At 46.4% G+C, this 19,935-nt stretch overlaps 1 protein-coding gene across 2 annotated transcripts in view; it reads right to left on the bottom strand.

Annotated features, from left to right (window-relative positions):
* PKD2L1 (polycystin 2 like 1, transient receptor potential cation channel) overlaps positions 1-19,706 on the bottom strand; it is a 51,157-nt gene extending 31,451 nt beyond the window's left edge. For both annotated transcript variants that reach the window (XM_082223578.1, XM_082223577.1), the window contains exons 1-2: positions 19,133-19,706; positions 6,523-6,636 (exon numbers count right to left, since the gene is read on the bottom strand). In XM_082223578.1, coding sequence (XP_082079704.1) covers positions 6,523-6,636; positions 19,133-19,433 — 415 coding nt within the window. In that variant the 5' untranslated portion in view covers positions 19,434-19,706. The remainder of the gene's footprint in view (positions 1-6,522; positions 6,637-19,132) is intronic.
* Positions 19,707-19,935: the final 229 nt, after the last annotated feature.

The following is a 19,935-nucleotide window of genomic DNA, read 5'->3' as shown; positions in this document are numbered from 1 at the left end:
CTTTTATATCAAGGGGAAGAAAACAGCATTAGCAAGCTCTGTGGCTCAGGCTAAAATCTCAGGCTATCGAAAGCACCTGATCTACAGATTAGCCAGCATTGCAGCAGTCAAGGGTTGCCGCCCTCCCTTTCTGCAAAAAAAATAATATCCTTAACACATTTTACAGAGTTTCCAACATACAATAGATCCTAAAGGGACCGTTTAACAGGCAATGAGGCATTTAGGACAGATCCCATGGCATATCAGCATATGGTGACTGGGAGTCGCCACTGAGACCATAGAACACCAGTCCTGAAAGACCTACATTGGCTCCCAGTATGTTTCTGAGCACAATTCAAAGTGTTGGTGCTGACCTTACAGCCCTAAACAGCCTCAACCCAGTATCCCTGAAGGAGCGTCTCCACCCCCATTGTTCAGCCCAGACACTGAGGTCCACAGCCAAGGGCCTTCTGGCGGTTCCCTCACTGCGAGAAGCGAGGTTATAGGGAACCAGGCAGAGGGCCTTCTCGGTAGTGGCACCCACCCTGTGGAACGCCCTCCCACCAGATGTCAAGGAAATAAACAACTATCTAACTTTTAGAAGACATCTGAAGGCAGCCCTGTTTAGGGAAGTTTTTAATGTTTGATGTTTTATCGTGTTTTTAATATTCTGTTGGGAGCTGCCAGATGGGCGGGGTATGTATAAATAAATGAATGAATAAATAAATTGCAGTGATTATATAAAACAAACATGCGAGACCAAAACTTTTGTGGAATCCATAATGCTCCTCACATCTGAAGCCTAGCTTCAGGGAGGGCTGTCTGTACTCCTAAAAGAAAACCTCTCTGGTGAGAGAAACCGTCCCAGCTAATAACCAGAGTTGGTTGCTGGAAATTAGCATCTGAAACATAGGAGCCAACTCTTAGGGGCCGAGGGGTCTAAAAAAATTGAGCCTCTTCCAAGTTGATAGGCTTTGCTATTCAAATGGTGTGCGTGTACTGCGTCATGCAGTGGCGTAGCGTGGGGGGTGCAGGGGGGGGCCGGCCGCACTGGGTGCAACATCTGGGGGTTAGGGTTAGGGGGCGCAAATCCACGGGTTAGGGGGCGCAAATCCACGGGTTAGGGGGCACAAATCCACGGGTTAGGGGGCGCAAATTACTTGCCTTGCCCCGGGTGCTGACAACCCACGCTACACCACTGGCGTCATGTGACCAATTATGCAGGATGGGGCTTATCTGGGCCCCAACAATATTTTATTCAAGTTGGCACCCTTGATCTGAAATACCTCTTCAGCTTAATTTCAATCCCTATTCTGTCCCTGCCCCCCTAATTCAAAGCTATGACTGTGGCCTTAACAGCACCTCCATTTGCCTTGCCAATTTTTGCGGGGAAAGCCGACTTTGAGTGCTGAACTGGAACAAACGGCAATTGCTCGAAGCCTAGAAATTGTGGGGCAAGTTGACAACTACTTGGGCCTGTCTAGGCACAGAACAAGGGGGCGTGTGATGTTAAAGTATTTTTGTATGCCACAACTGCTGCACGGATTTTACTAGCCAAAAAATGGAAAACACAAGAACTACCAACGGTAGAAGAATGGCAGATGAAGATAATGGAGTTTATGGAGCTGGCTGATCTCACCGGGATAATCCATGACCAGAAAGAAGAGGAACACCGAGAAAACTGGAAGAAATTCAAAGACTATTTGAATATATATTGTAATATTAAAGATATGTAATCACTTGAAAGCATCTATTACGCCTAGGATTTAATTGGGATTACATATATATAAAAAAGAAAATGTACGATAAGAAAAGTTAGGAAATATGATTATGACTGTGATATGGTTTTATGAAATAATGATATTGGAAACTGCTATATATAAATACTAAGAAACTCAGATGGAAGAGATTTGAGGAAGCCAAATAATATGTTTATGAAGATGGATTCTAATTAAGTGTTAGTTTATGTGGTGATTTGTTGTATTTTATGTTTTATGTTCTTTTTTCTTTTTTCCATTTCATTCCCCCCCTTTTCTTTGTTATTGTTAACTTTTTCTTCTGTTATGTTTATGTATGGAAAATAATAAATATTATTGGGGGGGAGAACAAGGGGGCGTGTGCATGAGCTCTGAGCCCTGTGACCAGTAGGAGTCCATGTCTTTTTCCCCTGAGTGGAGACTAACCCATAGAAATAGTAGATCCTATCTGAGGCTGGTGTTGGAGGCCTCAAACACAGGCGTTTCCCAATGTCCTCCTGACTCATCCGATTCACAGGCTTTAGAGTAGGGCAGCCATAGTTATTTGCTTCTCGTGTCGGCCTGTTCAAATCAGGCTCCCAAGCCAGTTCAGTTGTACAGAGAGTAGCAACTGTAGCCTTATTGGAGTTCACTGATTGGGTCTGCGTTGCTCTGGGACAGGAGGAAGGAAGACAAAATGACACCGAGTTGGTTCAAAGAAAGAGTTTATTCTGCTCTCCGGATAGCAGAAGGCACTTGCGTGATTAGTCCACAGCAAGTCCAAAGAAATGACAAGTTTCATGCAGTATTTATATCCTCCAGGCACCCTCTCCCTCCTTCCAACCACGTCAGCCTATGTATGCAGGTTGACATCACATATGTTCCTGCTCTGGTACTCTCAACCATAAAAGGGATTTCCTTCCTGCACTCCTGACCATAAAATGATATTCCTGGTCCTACTCCTATCTTGGAGCAAGAGGTCACTACTTCCGAGAACATGCTCTGGCGTTAGTCCCAGACTTGGGTCTCCCCGTCATTTGTGGTCAGAACATAAGATATGTCTGTGTCTGTTCTACTGGTAAAGTCAAGGCCAGTCTTGCCGTCAAACTGATAAGGGAGAGAGCTGTGTTCTTGTTTTGCATTTGCTCAACGGCTAAAGTTTATGCATTTTAGCTAAGGAGAAATGGGATTTTGGTGCAGTTTAAAAATGCCTGCACAGTCAGTTTTGGGTTTGGGAAACCCATCCCTTCACAACGAGACGCAGAGGCATAGCATGGTGGGGGGAGCCAGGGAGGCTGTGGCCCCAGGCGCACATTTTTGAGGGGACGCAATCAGGCGCCCGCGCGACAGCTGAGGCATGGCAGTGGGTGGGTTTGTCTAGTGGGCAGGTGGGATAGAGGCAACGGGCAAGGACGAATCTGTTGGCGGTAGGCTCTGTTCACCCTCCATGCACCCCCCTGCATGCGCCCCCCACCCCAGCTGCCCAGTCCATCACAGGGGTGCAACACTTGCTGTTAAGTTGTGGGTGAACATGTCAGACGACACAGCGATTCTTCAAACAGCTCTTGTTTATTCACAGGCCAAAACAGAACAGAACTGAAGGGTTCAGCCAGCCTGCTTATATAGAGCTCCACTACAACGCAACAGTAACCATTTTCTGTAACTATCCAATCACTGAACATCACTTTCAATCCCTTCTTTGCATATGTGGACCTGAGTGAAAACTATCTACAGTACCCCCCTGCTGGCCCAGGGTGAGAACTTCAGTACATAACACTTGCCTCGCCCTGGCCACCAGCAACCCACGCTACACCACTGGAGGACGGTGGCTGCTACTCTCAAAACACAGCCTTGGAGGTAATTTTCAAGGTCACAGATCTCCACATAGCATGGGTTTGGGCTACATTTGGGGAAACGGTTGCATCTCTGAAGAAACCGATCTGGATATTCGCTACTCCAGAGATTTCCAAACTTTTCATGTTGGTGACAGACTCCTTACACTCCTTACACATGCATCATTTTGCAACACAGCAATTCAGTTTTAATGGCAAACCGGAGGTTAAATTAACACCTTCCCAGCCCTGGGAGGAGCTCGGGGAGGAACGTGTGACACACCTTACACCAGGGGTCAGCAAACCTTTTCAGCAGGGGGCCGGTCCACTGTTCCTCAGACCTTGTGGGGGGCCAAACTATATTTTTTTGGGGGGGGATGATTGAATTTCTATGACCCACAAATAACCCAGAGATGCATTTTAAATAAAAAGACACATTCTACTCATGTAAAAACACGCTGATTCCCGGACCGTCCGCGGGCCGGATTTAGAAGGCGATTGGGCCAGATCCGGCTGCCGGGCCTTAGTTTGCCTACCCATGCCCTACACACTGCAGCTGACACAGTAACGTGCCACAACACACAGTTTGGAAAGCTCTGATCTACACCAAAATGGGAGGTAAGAAGCTTCACCCTTAAACATATAAGAAAAGGTAAAGGTACCCCTGACCATCAGGTCCAGTTGTGACCAACTCTGGGGTTGCGGTGCTCATCTTGCTTTATTGGCCAAGGGAGCCAGCATACAGCTTCCAGGTCATGTGGCCAGGATGACTAAGCTGCTTCTTGCAAACCAGACCAGCGCACGGAAACACCGTTTACCTTCCTGCTGGAGCGGTACCTATTTATCTACTTGCACTTAAGAGTGCTTTCGAACTGCTAGGTGGGCAGGAGCAGGGACCGAGCAACGGGAGCTCACCCCGTCGCGGGGATTCGAACCACCGACCTTCTGATCGGCAAGCCCTAGGCTCTGTGGTTTAACCCACAGCGCCACCCACGTCCCCTCAAACATATAGCAGCAGTGAAAGTTTTTCTTTCACACGTGAAGTGATATAAGGGCTTGTGTGACAAGAAATCATCAGGAATTATGGCCATAAACATGGTTTGGGATTGTCGTTGCCATTTTAACCAGTCCCAGCGCCTTGGACAAATGCCTCATCCATTCAGCAAAGGGGTCAGGCTGTGCTTGCTCCGCTAAGAGCGGGATCAAACTTATCACATGCATGCATACACTCAGAGAGACGTAAGTGCTGCCTAAGCTGCAACGTCAATGGCAGGATTCTCAGTGGGGAGAAAACTCGATAGGCATCCTACACAAACAACAAATTTTGAAAGCTCCTCTTTTGCCCGGGTCAGAACATCATTACTGTATGGGAAGAGTGATTTGAGCTTTGTCCCCCTGTTTGCAAGTGATAACTATTTTTGCCATACCTGTTCTGCCATGGAGTGCATGAAATATAATCTGTTGCCCTATGAGACATCACAGGTGCACCTTTGAGATAACAATAAATCTTGCCAAAACAAACAGCCATTGTTGTGCCCACACAAAGTGGCTTAGTATTTGGCACACAGCTGCATTAAATCTACCCAGAGAACACAATAGGAACGGCCATCTATGTTATCGTCCAGACCATCCTTCCTGCATAGTTCTTTGCGATGGAAAGGGGGGAAACATCAGGGTGTTGTGGAAGTTCTAACCACGCATGTCAAATTCCGAGTAGCTGCAATAAAATGTGGATGTTCCTACGAAATGAGAGTGGGTCGTTCCTTCCACTACAACAGTGTCCCCCAGACTTGGATCTCCAGCTGGTTTTGGACTACAATTCCCATCATCCTTGACCACTTGTCTGCTAGCTAGGGATGATGGGAATTGTAGTCCAAAAGCAGCTGGAGACCCAAGTTTGGGGAACACTGCCCTAGAATAAGGTTATCTGGAGACACTTTTCCACTTCAGTAGGAATGATAGGATTTTGTATGGGGATTGATTTGTAAATCCAGGGACTGTCCCCAGGAAATGGGGACATCTGGTAACCTTACCCTAGAAGAACCAATGAATTTGTGGGCAGGAGAGGAAGGAGGGGATACCAAGAAGGCACCATTGCTTTCTCTTATCCAATCCAGGAAGCCAAGTTCAAAGCTTGTGGGTTTGGCATCATTTGAGACAGCCCCATGGTTACCATGGAGGTCATGAAGTTCTGAGCTACTCTCAACAAGGGTGTCCCAGTGGGAAGTCTCACTGCTTTGGGGCAATGAAGGGGACAGTATGCCAATCGGATTCCTGTTCTGTCCCAAACACCCAGCCTCAGGAACAAGCACCAGAAACTGGCCACAAACACCTGATAAGGGAGAGCTGGACCATAAAGAAGGTTGATCGCTGAAGAATTGATGCTTTTGAATTATGGTCTGGAGGAGACTCTTGAGAGTCCCATGGACTGCAAGAAGATCAAACCTATCCATTCTTAAGGAAATCAGCCCTGAGTGTTCACTGGAAGGACAGATTGTGAAGCTGAGACTCCAATACATTGGCCACCTCATGAGCAGAGAAGACTCCCTGGAAAAGACCCTGATGTTGGGAAAGATGGAGGGCACAAGGAGAAGGGGACGGCAGAGGACGAGATGGCTGGACAGTGTTCTCAAACTATGAACATGAGTTTGACCAAACTGTGGGAAGCAGTGAAAGACAGGAGTGCCTGGTGTGCCCTGGCCCATGGAGTCACGAAGAATCGGACACGACTAAACGACTAAACAACAACAACAAGGGAACTAGGTACCAGTAGACTACAGTATCTCTGGCTCCCTATCCTCGGGGCCCAGTTTGCTGCTGCATGGAGAACTCGTCTTTTCAAAAGCCACCTTGTCGAAAGGCAGGATGCAAGTGTAATGAACCAACACAAGCCATCTATAAGAATATTTGTCCCTCGTTTGGTTGGAACCAACCACATGAATAATAAAAAGGAAAAGCAGCCCAGGCAAACTTACATAAACAGATATCCACCAAGAATACAATGTAGACCAACAGTTCGCGCAGTGTGGTCTTTACGTAAAGCTCTCGGTTCTCAGCAGTGTTTTCCGTTAGTGTGGTGCCCCAAAGTCCTGCAAAGAGAGAGAAAGGGGAAATAAGTGAATAAATGTGCTTCTGTATTTACCTATTTTAGGTGCTAATCTACAGCACAATTGCCCCAGAGTGCTTCATCTGATGTGAGCAGTACAACCCCAGAAAAACTGAGTGAAGGGGGGAAGATTTCAGGGCTGCTCACAGGAAATACTGGGGATGTATGTATGACAGGCCCCAGCCCAGCAAGGGCCCCAGATTCTTAGCTTTCTTTCTTTCTTTCTTTCTTTCTTTCTTTCTTTCTTTCTTTCTTTCTTTCTTTCTTTCTTGTAAGTTAATTAGTCACTTTTAAAGAAAGTTAGCCCCTTCATGGATCACTGCCTTGTTGTGGCAAAGGGGCTTGGATAACTCAGAGAAGCTATGAGCTATGATGCCGTGCAGGGCCACCCAAGATGGACAGGTCATAGCCGAGAGTTTAGACTAAATGTGATCCACCTGGAGAAGGAACTGGCAAACCACTCCAGTATTTTGCCAAGAAAACTCCACGGACATAAAAAAGGAGAAAAAGAAAGTGAGTGTTTCCAAGGCATGCTCTGGTTCATGGGGTCACGGAGAGTCGAACCCGACTAAGACGACTAAACAGCAACAACAGAAAGTTATAAAACAAAATGCAGAGGCAACTCTAAGGCTTCAGCACTTAGCAGGCAGCACCTTTGCTAAGGACACATAATCACTTCAACACTGTTGCCAAACAATCCAAAGATGGAATGCTGACCACCCCCATCTGGGATTTGAAAAAGGGGCCCCCTATCAGAGCAGCAACTCCCCAAGAGAAACTTCTTGTTACTGCTATTCTAATGCTGAATAGAGGAGGATTCTGGAGTGGTTTGCTTAAGCACCTTCCTTGTATCTCATTCACTCTTCAAGGGTGCTGTCTTTACAGAATAAAGCACAATTACTTGGCTTTGGTATGTTGTAGTCAGAAGCAGGGCTTTTTTCAGCCGGAGCATGGCGGAGCCCAGTTCCAACCCCTCTAAGGAGAACGCCATTGCGGGGCGGTGCTCCCCTGCCTGCTTCTTGCCTTTACGTACTTCCGAGAAGCCCAAAACGAACATTTCAAGTCAAAATGGAAGCTGACCAGTGTGTGTGAGTCTATAGGAACCAGCTCTTATAAATTAAATAGCGGTTCTTATAATGACCAGCCGGAGTGGAAACCAGTAGCAGTCAGTATGGCAGAGCATCCCCACTCCTCCTGACAGTGAGGTCAGTGCAATGCGAGGACACTAGTGGGAGCGATTGGCTCTGCTGCTGCTTTAGCACCGTGCTGGTCTCACCCGGTCTACCGGTCTAAGCCACAGTGATGCAACTAACCAGGGCCCAGGTGAGTGTCCTTTCGGCCGAGCTGACGGGACGCATTCTGCTCCCCACCCCTTCCACTGAGGCAGCCTGACGGAGCTCATGCGCTCGACTGCCATTCCAGATTCAAATCAAATGCTCTTTGGTGCTCCCAGTGGTGCCAAACCTGAGCCTAAGAACATGGGCTGGCCTCCGTTTGAACATTGTTTTCTTTCATCAAGTCTCTATTTCATCAGCTAATAAGCTGATGAGATAGGTCAGACCATTAATGGCTTCTTCGTTGCCTTCTTCTTCTTCTTCCTACTTAAACTTTGATCTGGTGTGCATGTGACTCCCCCACTTAAAAGCCGAGTAGGTGTACCGACATCAATAGCCTAAGGGCTTCCATTCCTTTAATATAGTCTCAAGTGGTTCAGCTCTAAGGACACCTGCTATCAGCCATCTGTGATGGATATTGCTGCACACCCCTAATCAAAAGCACTAAGTACAGAACAGAACAAAGTGTTCTGTACTAGGGAATGCTAATATATTGTGCAAGAGAAGCTTTTTCCTCCTTCATACTCGCGCTGCGAAAGCTTCTTTATCACGACATCAGTCTGTCTCGGTGTTGAGATAGCCTCTGGAGGCCTCTCCTCACTGCCACCATCAGAATTAAGGCAGGGTTTCTGATTTTAGTCCATTGTCTAGAAGGACAGGGGCTAAGGTAAAGGTAAAGGGACCCCTGACCATTAGGTCCAGTCGTGACCTACTCTGGGGTTGCGGTGCTCATCTCGCTTTATTGGCCGAGGGAGCCGGTGTACAGGTTCCGGGTCATGTGGCCAGCATGACTAAGCCGCTTCTGGCAAACCAGAGCAGCGCACAGAAACGCCGTTTACCTTCCCGCCGGAGTGGTACCTATTTATCTACTTGCACTTTGATGTGCTTTCGAACTGCTAGGTTGGCAGGAACAGGGACTGAGTAACGGGAGCTCACCCCGTCACGGGGATTCAAACTGCCAACCTTCTGATCGGCAAGTCCTAGGCTCTGTGGTTTAACCCACAGCACCACCCGCATCCCTGTTTAGAAGGACAGGGTAGTGAGTCTTTAATTCATTAATTCAATCTATTGGTATCTGTGAGAGATGAAAGACATTGGGTTCACTCGCAAGTAATAACCCTCAATCAGCTATGTGGATCCACATGAACAAATAAACATGTTTCTGAATGCACATTCCCATCTGGATTCAGTCTGGTATGATAAAAAAAATGTGTTGCGCATCGTGCAGTGTTAAAAACTCTACTAGTATTCGCAAGGCTACTAGTTGGGCTCAAGGGTTTCTGGCTTAGGGATATTGTATTTAAAAGTGGTGGTGGGATTTTCCCCTACCCTTGACTTTTCTGTCTATTTTTAATACATAATGATTTCTCACGATCATCCTTGTTAGTGTATCAGTTGCCTATTATTTGCAGAATTTATGGGGGGATTGTGTTCTTGTTGTTCTCCTTTCTGTCTTAAACTGCACCTGAACAATTGTGCCAAGAAAGAAAGAAAGAAAGAAAGAAAGAAAGAAAGAAAGAAAGAAAGAAGGGAAAGAAGGCACCAGACAAATATCCCTTCTCATTTCTCCAAGTCTTTCATCTCTCAGTTTTATCAGACCAACGTCCATGCAACTTTCTTTTATCTGTTGCCTTTTGGATTTCATGGGTGCTATTTGATCAGGAAGCTGGGTTGCATTTTATCGCTTTACAGTCATACCTTGGATCTGAAACGCCTTGCGAGTCCTGAACGTTTTGGCTCCCAAACGCCGCAAACCCGGAAGGGAGCGTTCCGGTTTGCGAATGTTCTTTGGAACCCGAATGTCTGACACGGCTTCTGCAGCTTCTGATTGGCTGCAGGAGCTTCCTGCAGCCAATCAGAAGCTGTGCTTTGGTTTCTGAATGTTTTGGAAGTCGAACTGATTCCGTTTGACTTCCAAGGTATGACTGTATTTATAAGCCACTCTGAAAATAGTTTCCTTGCATTATGAATTGTTCCAGTAAAATATATACCCTGTACTGGTCCCACTGTGTTTCTGATTCCCTACAGACCCTTTTTCTTTTTCTTTTTACCAAATCTGTCAGGGGTGGGAGAATATCTGGCCGTGAGCTATGTGTGAGCTCAGCTGGTAGAGCACAAGACTGTTAATATCAGGGATAATGGACACAGGTATAGCAAGAGAAGATCAGAAAATATTCCTCTATGCCACAGGAGCGGCAAGGATCCTAACTGCTAAAAACTGGAAAAAAGAAACTGTGCCAACAAAAAAGGAATGGCAAGACAAACTGTTAGAGTATATTGAACTGGCTAGATTAACAGAGACAATTAGAGATCACGCTAGACAAGAGTTTCAAAAAGCATGGGGGAAATGCAGAGAATACATCACAAAAGTATTTTGTGCAAAGAATACTTCACAAAAGCCAAAGAACTGATGCTTTTGAATTCTGGTGCTGGAGGAGACTCTTGAGAGTCCCATGGACTGCAAGAAGATCAAACCTATCCATTCTTAATGAAATCAGCCCTGAGTGCTCACTATTACCTATAATATTAATTTCCCTTGACAGAGACTCAGGGCGGCTTAGAAATAAAAGCAAGATGCATGGAATGGTCTGTAAAGTTTAATAATACGTTACAGTTTCGTTTTCTACACACCTGTGCCCAGGGATATATTTCTAGGAAACATTCCAGATTACGACACCTATCTGAGGCAAAGTGAGCTCCGGTTTCCGAAAGCTGAAGCCACCACATTTGTTACTAAACCTGTTCGGTTTTACAAAATGAAGGAGGAGATATTAGCATAGCATGCAAGCCAACCTTATGCATGTTTAGTCAGAAGTTAAGTTTCGCTGTGCAGAGTAGCATTCACTTCCAATAAAGTGTGTATGTATATATGGGATTTGCAGCCGAACAGTCCCTGACCTTAAAGGGATGTGGGTGGTGCTGTGGAGCCTAGGACTTGCCGATCAGAAGGTCGGCGGTTCGAATCCCCACTACGGGGTTTGCTCCTGTTGCTCGGTCCCTGCTCCTGCCAACCTAGCAGTTCGAAAGCACCTCAAAGTGCAAGTAGATAAATAGGTACTGCTCTGGCGGAATGTAAACGGGATTTCTGTGTGCTGCTCTGGTTCGCCAGAAGCGGCTTAGTCATGCTGGCCACTTGACCCGGAAGCTGTACGCCGGCTCCCTTAGCCAGTAAAGCAAGATGAGCGCCGCAACCCCAGAGTCGGCCACGACTGGACCTAATGGTCAGGGGTCCCTTTACCTTTACCTTAGTCCCTGACCTAATTTTGTTTCAAAGTTTTTGTCTTCCCTAAGAGCAGAGGTATGCTGAAAAAACTGTGGTAACTTTTAATCAGTGTGTGCATGTGTGTGTGTTTATTAGTAAAATCTGATGCTTACATCAACTGGGTGAGGGATTCATCACAACCCAATGAAAATTGACCTCTTTAAGGGCATCTTTTATCATATGTGGTGGAACTGTAAAAAGATAAAGGGATTCTGATATACAATGAATTTAAAAAAAAATGTTTAAAATAACCTTTGCCAAAAGACCAGAAGCCTTTCTCTTAGGAATTTTAGGTGCAAATATACCGAAGGATTTGAGAAGACGGTTCATGTATGCGGCTACAGCTGCAAGGATGTTGCTTGCTCAGTGATGGAAAGAGGACAAGACACTGACAATGGCAGACCAGCAGATGAAATTATTGGACTACGCAGAGATGGCCAGATTGACTGGAAGAATCAGAAATCAGGAGGATCAAAACTTCAATCGAGAATGGGACAAATATAGATTGTGTTTAAAAGAATACTGTAAACACTTTGGCAGCCTCTGAACAACACTTGCAATGTTCCGAAGACTTTGGATATATTGGAGGACTATAATTCGGATGAAATTTGATGAGCATTCCCTCGAAGTGTTTTTTTACAAAGACACTGAACAACAATGGGCCCAGGACAGAACCCTGCGGCATCCGAATTGCCACTTTCCCCCAGGTTGGACAGCGCTCCAGTAACCAGAGGACGAACGTTGGAGGAACTTTTTCCGTGCCATCTCTCTGTGTTTCAGGGAATCCACAACCACTGTTTCAGTAAGAGCACAAGTGTCAGCCAGAGGTCATTCCTCGAGCCAAGGGAGCTGGAGTCATGCCCTGAAATTGCTTTGTAATTTACAGGTGAAACCTACGTAGAAAGAAAAACATTTCCGGGCAGTGGAATGGCTCTGACACCTTCCTAGAAAACCAAGTTCAGTTCTGCTTTTGGGGATGATCAAGAGAAATCCGAAGACCGATGGTTCTATTCAAGCTGAGAGTCTCCATCATTATATTGAATACGACCAGGGAGGGCAGATGTCTTTGAACCCAGCTCGCTGGGGCACCCCTGAGAGGCCGGTGCCCTGGTGTGACGCACCACTAAGCCTTATGGGAAAGATGGCTCTGAGTCTAATATAATCTGTACTGATAATCAGTCACTTCTAACCAGGAGCCGCAGTGTTCAACCCACAAGGACTAATGGGAGCCGCCCAGAGTAGTTGAGGCAACCCAGTCAGATGGGTACCATATACCGGTAAACAATACAATTATTATATGTCTATCACATCCATCTCATACATAGCATACATAGTTTCTTCCTCCCCATTTTATCCACATAAGATCTGTGTGAGGTAGGTTAGGCTCAGAGACTGTGACTAGCCCAAGGCCACCCAATGAATTTCATGGCTGAGCGGGGATTTGAACCCTGCTCTACCCAGGTCCTAGGCAAGCACTCTAACCACTACACCACACTACACTAGGTACTTTCCAGGTTCCATCAGACTCCAGCTCCAACCAACGCTAGGCTAAGGTTTTAGCAACGGCACATTTATCATCTTAATGAAGACTAGGACATAGCCTGTGTCAAGCCTTGGAAGTTTCTTAGCTCTGTGAAATGGAGGTATGCAGTTTAGCTGTGGCCCTCTGCCTTGTGACCTGTTTCTTAGTGCCTGGCTCAGTACTGAGCAATTTGTTCCAAGATGTCTCGAAGGTTGTTTATTGGGCCTGTCTTAATCCTGCCCTTCCTGGCCAAGACAGGGGACATTGACAGCTTTCTTTGATGCTTACCGCGACCATGTAAAGTAGCTTGGTTTGCTTATTGCATTTTAGAGCCTAGCAAAATTGAGAAGAAAATCAAGGAAGTCACCCACACGGAAAAGACTCTCCACTGGACCCAGAGCTCTGGGCTAGCTAGAAGAACAAAGCCCAGTAGCAGTGTTTCAGTTTGGCAGTTTTTGCTTGATGTGAGCAGGAGGGGAAATCGTTTCAGCCTGTTAAACACGTCAAGCTGAAGGCGGCGGCGGCAGTGATCAGAGCACCATTTGAGCTGATAGTTTGAATCCAAGGCAACTACGGGAGAAACAGGACCCTCTTGGAGTGTAATCCTCGAAGCCCTTCCACCATAAGCCCAGGTTGTATATATGTAGAAATAAACCACATATCATAAAGACACCATCGTATCTGCTGTGCCTTATTTCCAAAGGAAGCACGAACCCTGGACCCCAAAATCTTACACTGCTCAGTGATAGTGAAGCCATGTCACAATATGCAGCTGACAGTGTCTGCTACAGTAGCTTCCATTGTCACCCCTTGTTCTCTCAATGTTACAGAGAATCTAGCTGACTTTTTCTGCATTGTCCTTCCATCTTTTCCCAGGCATGATCCCCACCTCCACCCCCGCCATACATTTCCAAAGCTGAAGCAAGAATTTGCAGCCCTTCGTTTCCAAATGATGTCCACAGCTAGGATCGGCGGCAGATATTCTCATACCTCCTTGGCGCTCCCCTTGCGTATACGCAGGGCCCCAGAAACTGAGGATCTGCCTCACTATTTGTTCTTTGGTTCACTTTACTCTGAACCAAGAACCAAATTTCTGGGACCTGTTCTGCCTCATCTATATGCCAACACCATTCCAGAAAAGATTTCCTACCTCCGATTGCAGGGTAACCCTCTTTTTGCCCTAGCAGCAATAAAAACCTGGGCAAGAGTTATTGAGGAGTTTGCAGTCAGCTGCTTTGGGGGTGCTCTCATTTAACCTCAATATCTGTTCATAATTAATCTTTTTTATCTGTATTAAATTTTACCCTTTCAGTCTGTACATTCTATAGATGTTACATGTGACTTGTGTAGTATCGCAAAGATGTAGGTTTTATGTATGAATCGAGGCAGCAAGGTGGTTTTATGCAGTATCTATACTCTTGGGATTTGTACTGTATTCATTTATCTTATATGTGAATGGCTTCTGGTCCAAGTATTAATAAACTACATCTAAATATGTTAGTGGAACAGCTGTACAGGCTTTCGAAAAGCTATGAAAACTTTTCAGAGCAACTTTGCCTCTGAGTAAAGGTAAAGGTAAAGGGACCCCTGACCATTAGGTCCAGTCGTGACCGACTCTGGGGTTGCGGCACTCATCTCGCTTTATTGGCCGAGGGAGCTGGCGTACAGCTTCCTGGGTCATGTGGCCAGCATGACCAAGCCGCTTCTGGCGAACCAGAGCAGTGCAGGGATATGCCTGGCGTGCTCTGGTCCATGGGGTCACGATGATTCGGGCTAAACTACTAAACAACAACAACCATGGGAAGGACTTTAACTGGTTTCTTTTCTTTCTTTTACAGTACAAGAGCACTGTTAAGTCAACAAACACAAAGCACTCCAGTTTTACAGTACAGTTGATGTAACATTCAAAAACCAAGTTCAAAACTCAAAACTTTCCACTCAGAATTTAAATTTGAAATGTTACAGAAAGGTGTTGTTTTTTAAATAGCTGTTCGGGATGGGCTGGGGGGATATTTTCTTCAGTTCATCCACAAAATAGTTAATCCCAGGCCTCTAATGGCTTCATTTGAAGCGTTACGGGGAACCAGGCAGAGGGCCTTCTAAGTAGTGGCGCCCGCCCTGTGGAACGCCCTCCCATCAGATGTCAAGGAAATAAACAACTACAGTGGTACCTCGGGTTAAGTACTTAATTCGTTCCGGAGGTCTGTACCTGAAACTGTACTTAACCTGAAGCACCACTTTAGCTAATGGGGTCTCCTGCTGCTGCCGCGCCGCCGGAGCACGATTTCTGTTCTCATCCTGAAGCAAAGTTCTTAACCTGAAGCACAATTTCTGGGTTAGCGGAGTCTGTAACCTGAAGGATATGTAACCCGAGGTACCACTGTATCTGACTTTGAGAAGACATCTGAAGGCAGCCCTGTTTAGGGAAGATTTTAAATGTTTGGTGTTTCATTGTATTTTTAATATTTTGTTGGAAGCCACCCAACAACAACAACAACAACAACAATAATTGATGATGATTTGGATTCCTGCATTCAAACTCAAGGGTCTACCATTGCCCTCTCTTATCTAAGCTATGTCTATTCAGAGCAGGGGTATTTAGATACACTGATACAACACATCACAACCCTACCAGCCAGCAGCTTAACAGCCGAAATCTCTGCGCAGGACCAGGCATGTAAGAGCTGTTGTATCGGAAGCAAACACAAAATCTGCCCAAGCAGTCCTTAGCAGCACATTTGCCATTTAACCAGAATTTGACGCAGCAGTGGCACTGAATTGGTAATGGGCTCTGGGTCTAGAAGGGAGCTTGCATCATATCACAAGGTGCATTTGACAAGACTGTGTGCCCATTTGCTGATCTCATTGGATGAGATGAGCCAAGGGGCCCAGGGCAGACCCCAAACTTCTGCTTCTCATCTCAGCCACTCTGCAATCTCTTTATCCACCTTGAGCACACCTTTGACTCCCTCATCTTCAAAGGACCAGTTGCCTCCTAGCCAGTTTCAATAATAATAATAATAATAATAATAATAATAATAATAATAATAATAATAATTTATTATTTATACCCCGCCCATCTGGCTGAGTTTCCCCAGCCACTCTGGGCGGCTCCCAATCAGTGCTAAAAACAGTACAGCGTTACATATTAAAAACTTCCCTGATCAGGGCTGCCTTAAGATGTCTTCTGAATGTCAGGTAATTATTTATCTCTTTGACATCTGATGGGAGGGCGTTCCACAGGGCGGGCACCACTACCGAGAAGGCCCTCTGCCTGGTTCCCTGTAGCCTCACTTCTCGCAATGAGGGAACCGCCAGAAGGCCCTCGGCGCTGGATCTCAGTGTTCGGGCTGAACGATGGGGGTGGAGACGCTCCTTCAGGTATACAGGACCGAGGCCGTTTAGGGCTTTAAAGGTCAGCACCAACACTTTGAATTGTGCTCGGAAACGTACTTGGGAGCCAATGCAGATCTCTCAGAACCGGTGTTATGTGGTCCCGGCGGCCACTCCCAGTCAGCAGTCTAGCTGCCGCATTCTGGATTAATTGCAGTTTCCGGGTCACCTTCAAAGGTAGCCCCACATAGAGTGCGTTGCAGTAGTCCAAGAGTGAGATAACTAGAGCATGCACCACTCTGGCGAGACAGTTCGCGGGCAGGTAGGGTCTTAGCCTGTGTACCAGGTGGAGCTGGTAGACAGTTGGTAGACAGCTTTTTCAAGAAAAAGAGGTGCCGGAACTCACCATGAACATCTCCCTTGTTCTCTTATAACAGCGCCCACCTGAGAGGTGCCAGAACTGGGGGGGGGAGCCCTGCTAGTCTCCTGCTATGAGTATATTAAATGTTTGTTGATGATGCTGATATTTGTGTTTTGAGCAACATGCTCCTCAGTTCATTTTTAGCATCCTCTTGGCCTTGGGGGTAGCTTCCTTCATCTTTGGCATACATTCAAGCCAAGCTTTTGATATTGTGGTTTAAAAAAAAATCTCCCGAGCACTTTAAGGAGACTTGACACCCTCTTCCCTTTGCATTTCTGCTGCCTTTTTTTTAAACACCCCCCACCACCAGTGGTGAAGCTGCATGCTCCTCTACCAGGGGGGGAGAGCAGGTGTGGGTGTGGCTGGTGCTCCCGGGGGCATGGCGCTTATCCCGGTGGCATGGTACGCCACCCGCGAGGGCATGGCATGCGTTCTGGGGGCGTGGCGCTGCTTGTGGGGGCGTGGCACCCAGCACGCCTGGGGGATACGCAGTGCGTGTCCGGGGGTGGGGGGCATGCTGCGATGGCACCCTACTGGAATAGGGGTACCAGAGGCGGCCCACTCCATAGGTGTCAACTTTCAGATTTGAAAATAAGGGATCAGCAGCCTTGAAAATAAGGGATCAGCAGCCTCACCTGCCCTGGGGACAGTCTATGGGATATCTAACTATCCGGGAAAGCAGCGGGAAGCAGCAGGAATAAGGGAATTTCCCGCAAAAAAAGGGAACGTTGACAGCTATGGTCTGCTCCCTCCACACTCCGGTTCCTCCGCCAGTGCGCCCCCCCCCCACTTTTGGGATGTTTCCTCTTTGAAGACAAATGTGACTGTCGGGTCCGTCTTATATACAGTGGTACCTCGCATTACATATGCTTCAGGTTACATACGCTTCAGGTTACAGACTCCGCTAACCCAGAAATAGTGCTTCAGGTTAAGAACTTTGCTTCAGGATAAGAACAGAAATCGTACTCTGGCGGCACAGCAGCAGCAGCAGTGGGAGGCCCCATTAGCTAAAGTGGTGCTTCAGGTTAAGAACAGTTTCAGGTTAAGAACAGACCTCCGGAACAAATTAAGTACTTAAACCAAGGTACCACTGTACCTTTCTGTGAGATAGCAAAGGCTGAGAAACAGCACTATTTAACCTGGGGGGGGGCATGTATGGAAATCTAAGAAACTCCACGTTCATTTAACAGATGAAAAACTGGTGGTGTTCAGAACCACCCCTCAAAGAAAGGGGAGACAGAGCTCTCCCCAAACCCAAGCAACCCAAGATGAATCGAAAAATAATAAAAGAAATGGGGGGGCGTCAGGGGATCTTCTTGGGCATACCACAAATGCCCACGACTGCCACTGTGGGGACCCCAGGATTAGCTTACCCAATGAGCTTCATAGCTGCATGGGATATGAACCAGGGATTTCACAATGCTAGTTCAAGACTTGGCAGAGCAGCAAACATAGAGTAGCCGCCTAATAATAATAATAATAATAATAATAATAATAATAATGTTATTATTTATACCCCACCCATCTGGCTGGATTACCCCAGCCCCACCAAAGGCTGTGTACACAGCTTTATAAACACATTATTGTGCTTCAAGAATTTAGGGCACTGCTATTTACCTCTCACCGAGTTCAAATCCACAGCAACTCTTAACCACTCACAGTGCCCAGAATTCTTTGAGGGGAAATAATGTGCTTTGAATACGCTTTAAAGGTACATTGCGTACACAGTGCCTCCCCACACAAAAAAAGTGCCAAGAGAGTATAAGCTCAGGCAAGTGAGTCAAGCTACTACAAGATAAAGCAAATACAACAACATTGTGACCACCTCACATGTAGCAGATCGTGGGATTAGAGTGATGGATGTGTTTATGGAGGAGGGTATCCCTCTTCGTTTCAAAGAAACACTTCCATTGAACTTTCGAAAAGTTCCCCCCTACCTTCAAGTTTTTAATCAGCCTCTCCTGTTATTGTAACAATCCTCTATCAACATTCAGGACAGAACACACACACCCCATTAAAAAGAAGCAGCAGCAGCAATAAATAAATATTTCATTCTCAAGTCATTGCAAAAATGTATAAAGGTCACTCCGGCTCCAAGCTCTATGGCTATCCATGGCCATGTAAGCATCTTTGATATTATCCTATTTTTCTACACGTGATGTTCGGTCTAACTGCCCTGTGATCCTCGGATAAAGGGCGTTATAAAAATTTAATTACCGGTAATTAAATTAAATTAATAATAGTAATAATAATATGTTTGGAGCTCAGGGAAATTACACTGGCATTGCATCCCTCTACGAGTTCAGCAGTTGTGAACTCTGAAGTTCAAGCTCTCCAGTTGGAAAAGGCTTTCAGATAACCCCTCTTCTCCTTTCCTGTCTCTCTATCCCTGCTTTTCATCCTGTTAATCAAACAACACGGCCGATGCAGTACAGAGAAGTGCTAGGCGCAGCTGTTTTGCTGCAAGCCACTTCCACAGCAATCGCTGTACAAAAGTTACCGTTCTTGCTTCCCTCCTGCATGGAGGTGGAGTTGCCGTGAATCGCTGGCCCTCTCCTGAGTCTAGAAACCAAGCCTCACCATCGCTTCCACCAACCACCCTGTTACCTCGGATGCCTTTGCAGATATAGAAGCAGCACGCAGAGAAAGGCTTCTTCCTGCCAACTCTCATCTCATCTTTCTCTCTCTCCTTCTGGTAGGGCAGGGAGTCAGTCAGCTTCTCAATATTCTCATAGGGGTTTTCCAAGATGGATTTGGGATTGTAGATGGCCCTGATCTTCAGGGAAGAGGAAGGCGAACCGTTATATACGGGGTTGTCCCATGCCTTATTCCCCAGAGTTTCCAGCTCGTGCTCTTCTCGGGCTTGGAAATGGCTCTCAGCTCGGTTGTTCAGGTGGGAAGAGCTCATGGCGAGGCAAACTGAGCCGAAGTTTCTGTTTAGTTCAGTTGCTGGTTTGTTTGGAGGAGCACAGAGGAGAAAAACTCTGTGTTTTTCAGGTCAGCAATAGGGAGAGCATAGGTTCTGTTCTGCTCTCAGCTGTTGAACGGCCTCCTTCTTTTATACCAATTCATTGGGTGACAGGTACAGAATGGAGGCAGAGACCATTGTTGGAACAAACGCGAGGTCTATTCTTCGGTGAGCAAAGCTACACCCAGGGGAGGATCTCTTCTTCGCTGTGAACAACAGCCATGAAAACCAGCATGATGTGGGGAGACAGAAGACGGCGAAGATATTGGCTGATTTGGCCTGGCTTCCAGGGAAGGAGGGAGGCAAGAAAAGGCCGGGTGTTCATTGGACACCTTGGGTTGCCGATAATGGTGAGTGACACCTGGCAGATCCCCAAATGTGCTGCTTTTTAAATAGAGCTGCGCCGGCAGAGCGTTTGAGGCCTGTAAATCAAAACGTCGAC

This window comes from Podarcis vaucheri, assembly GCF_965113315.1.
Source record: "Podarcis vaucheri genome assembly, chromosome: 5".
Taxonomy (NCBI): Eukaryota; Metazoa; Chordata; class Lepidosauria; order Squamata; family Lacertidae; genus Podarcis; species Podarcis vaucheri.
Note: the sequence above shows the minus strand (reverse complement) of the source record. Positions and strands in the feature narration are given on the sequence as shown.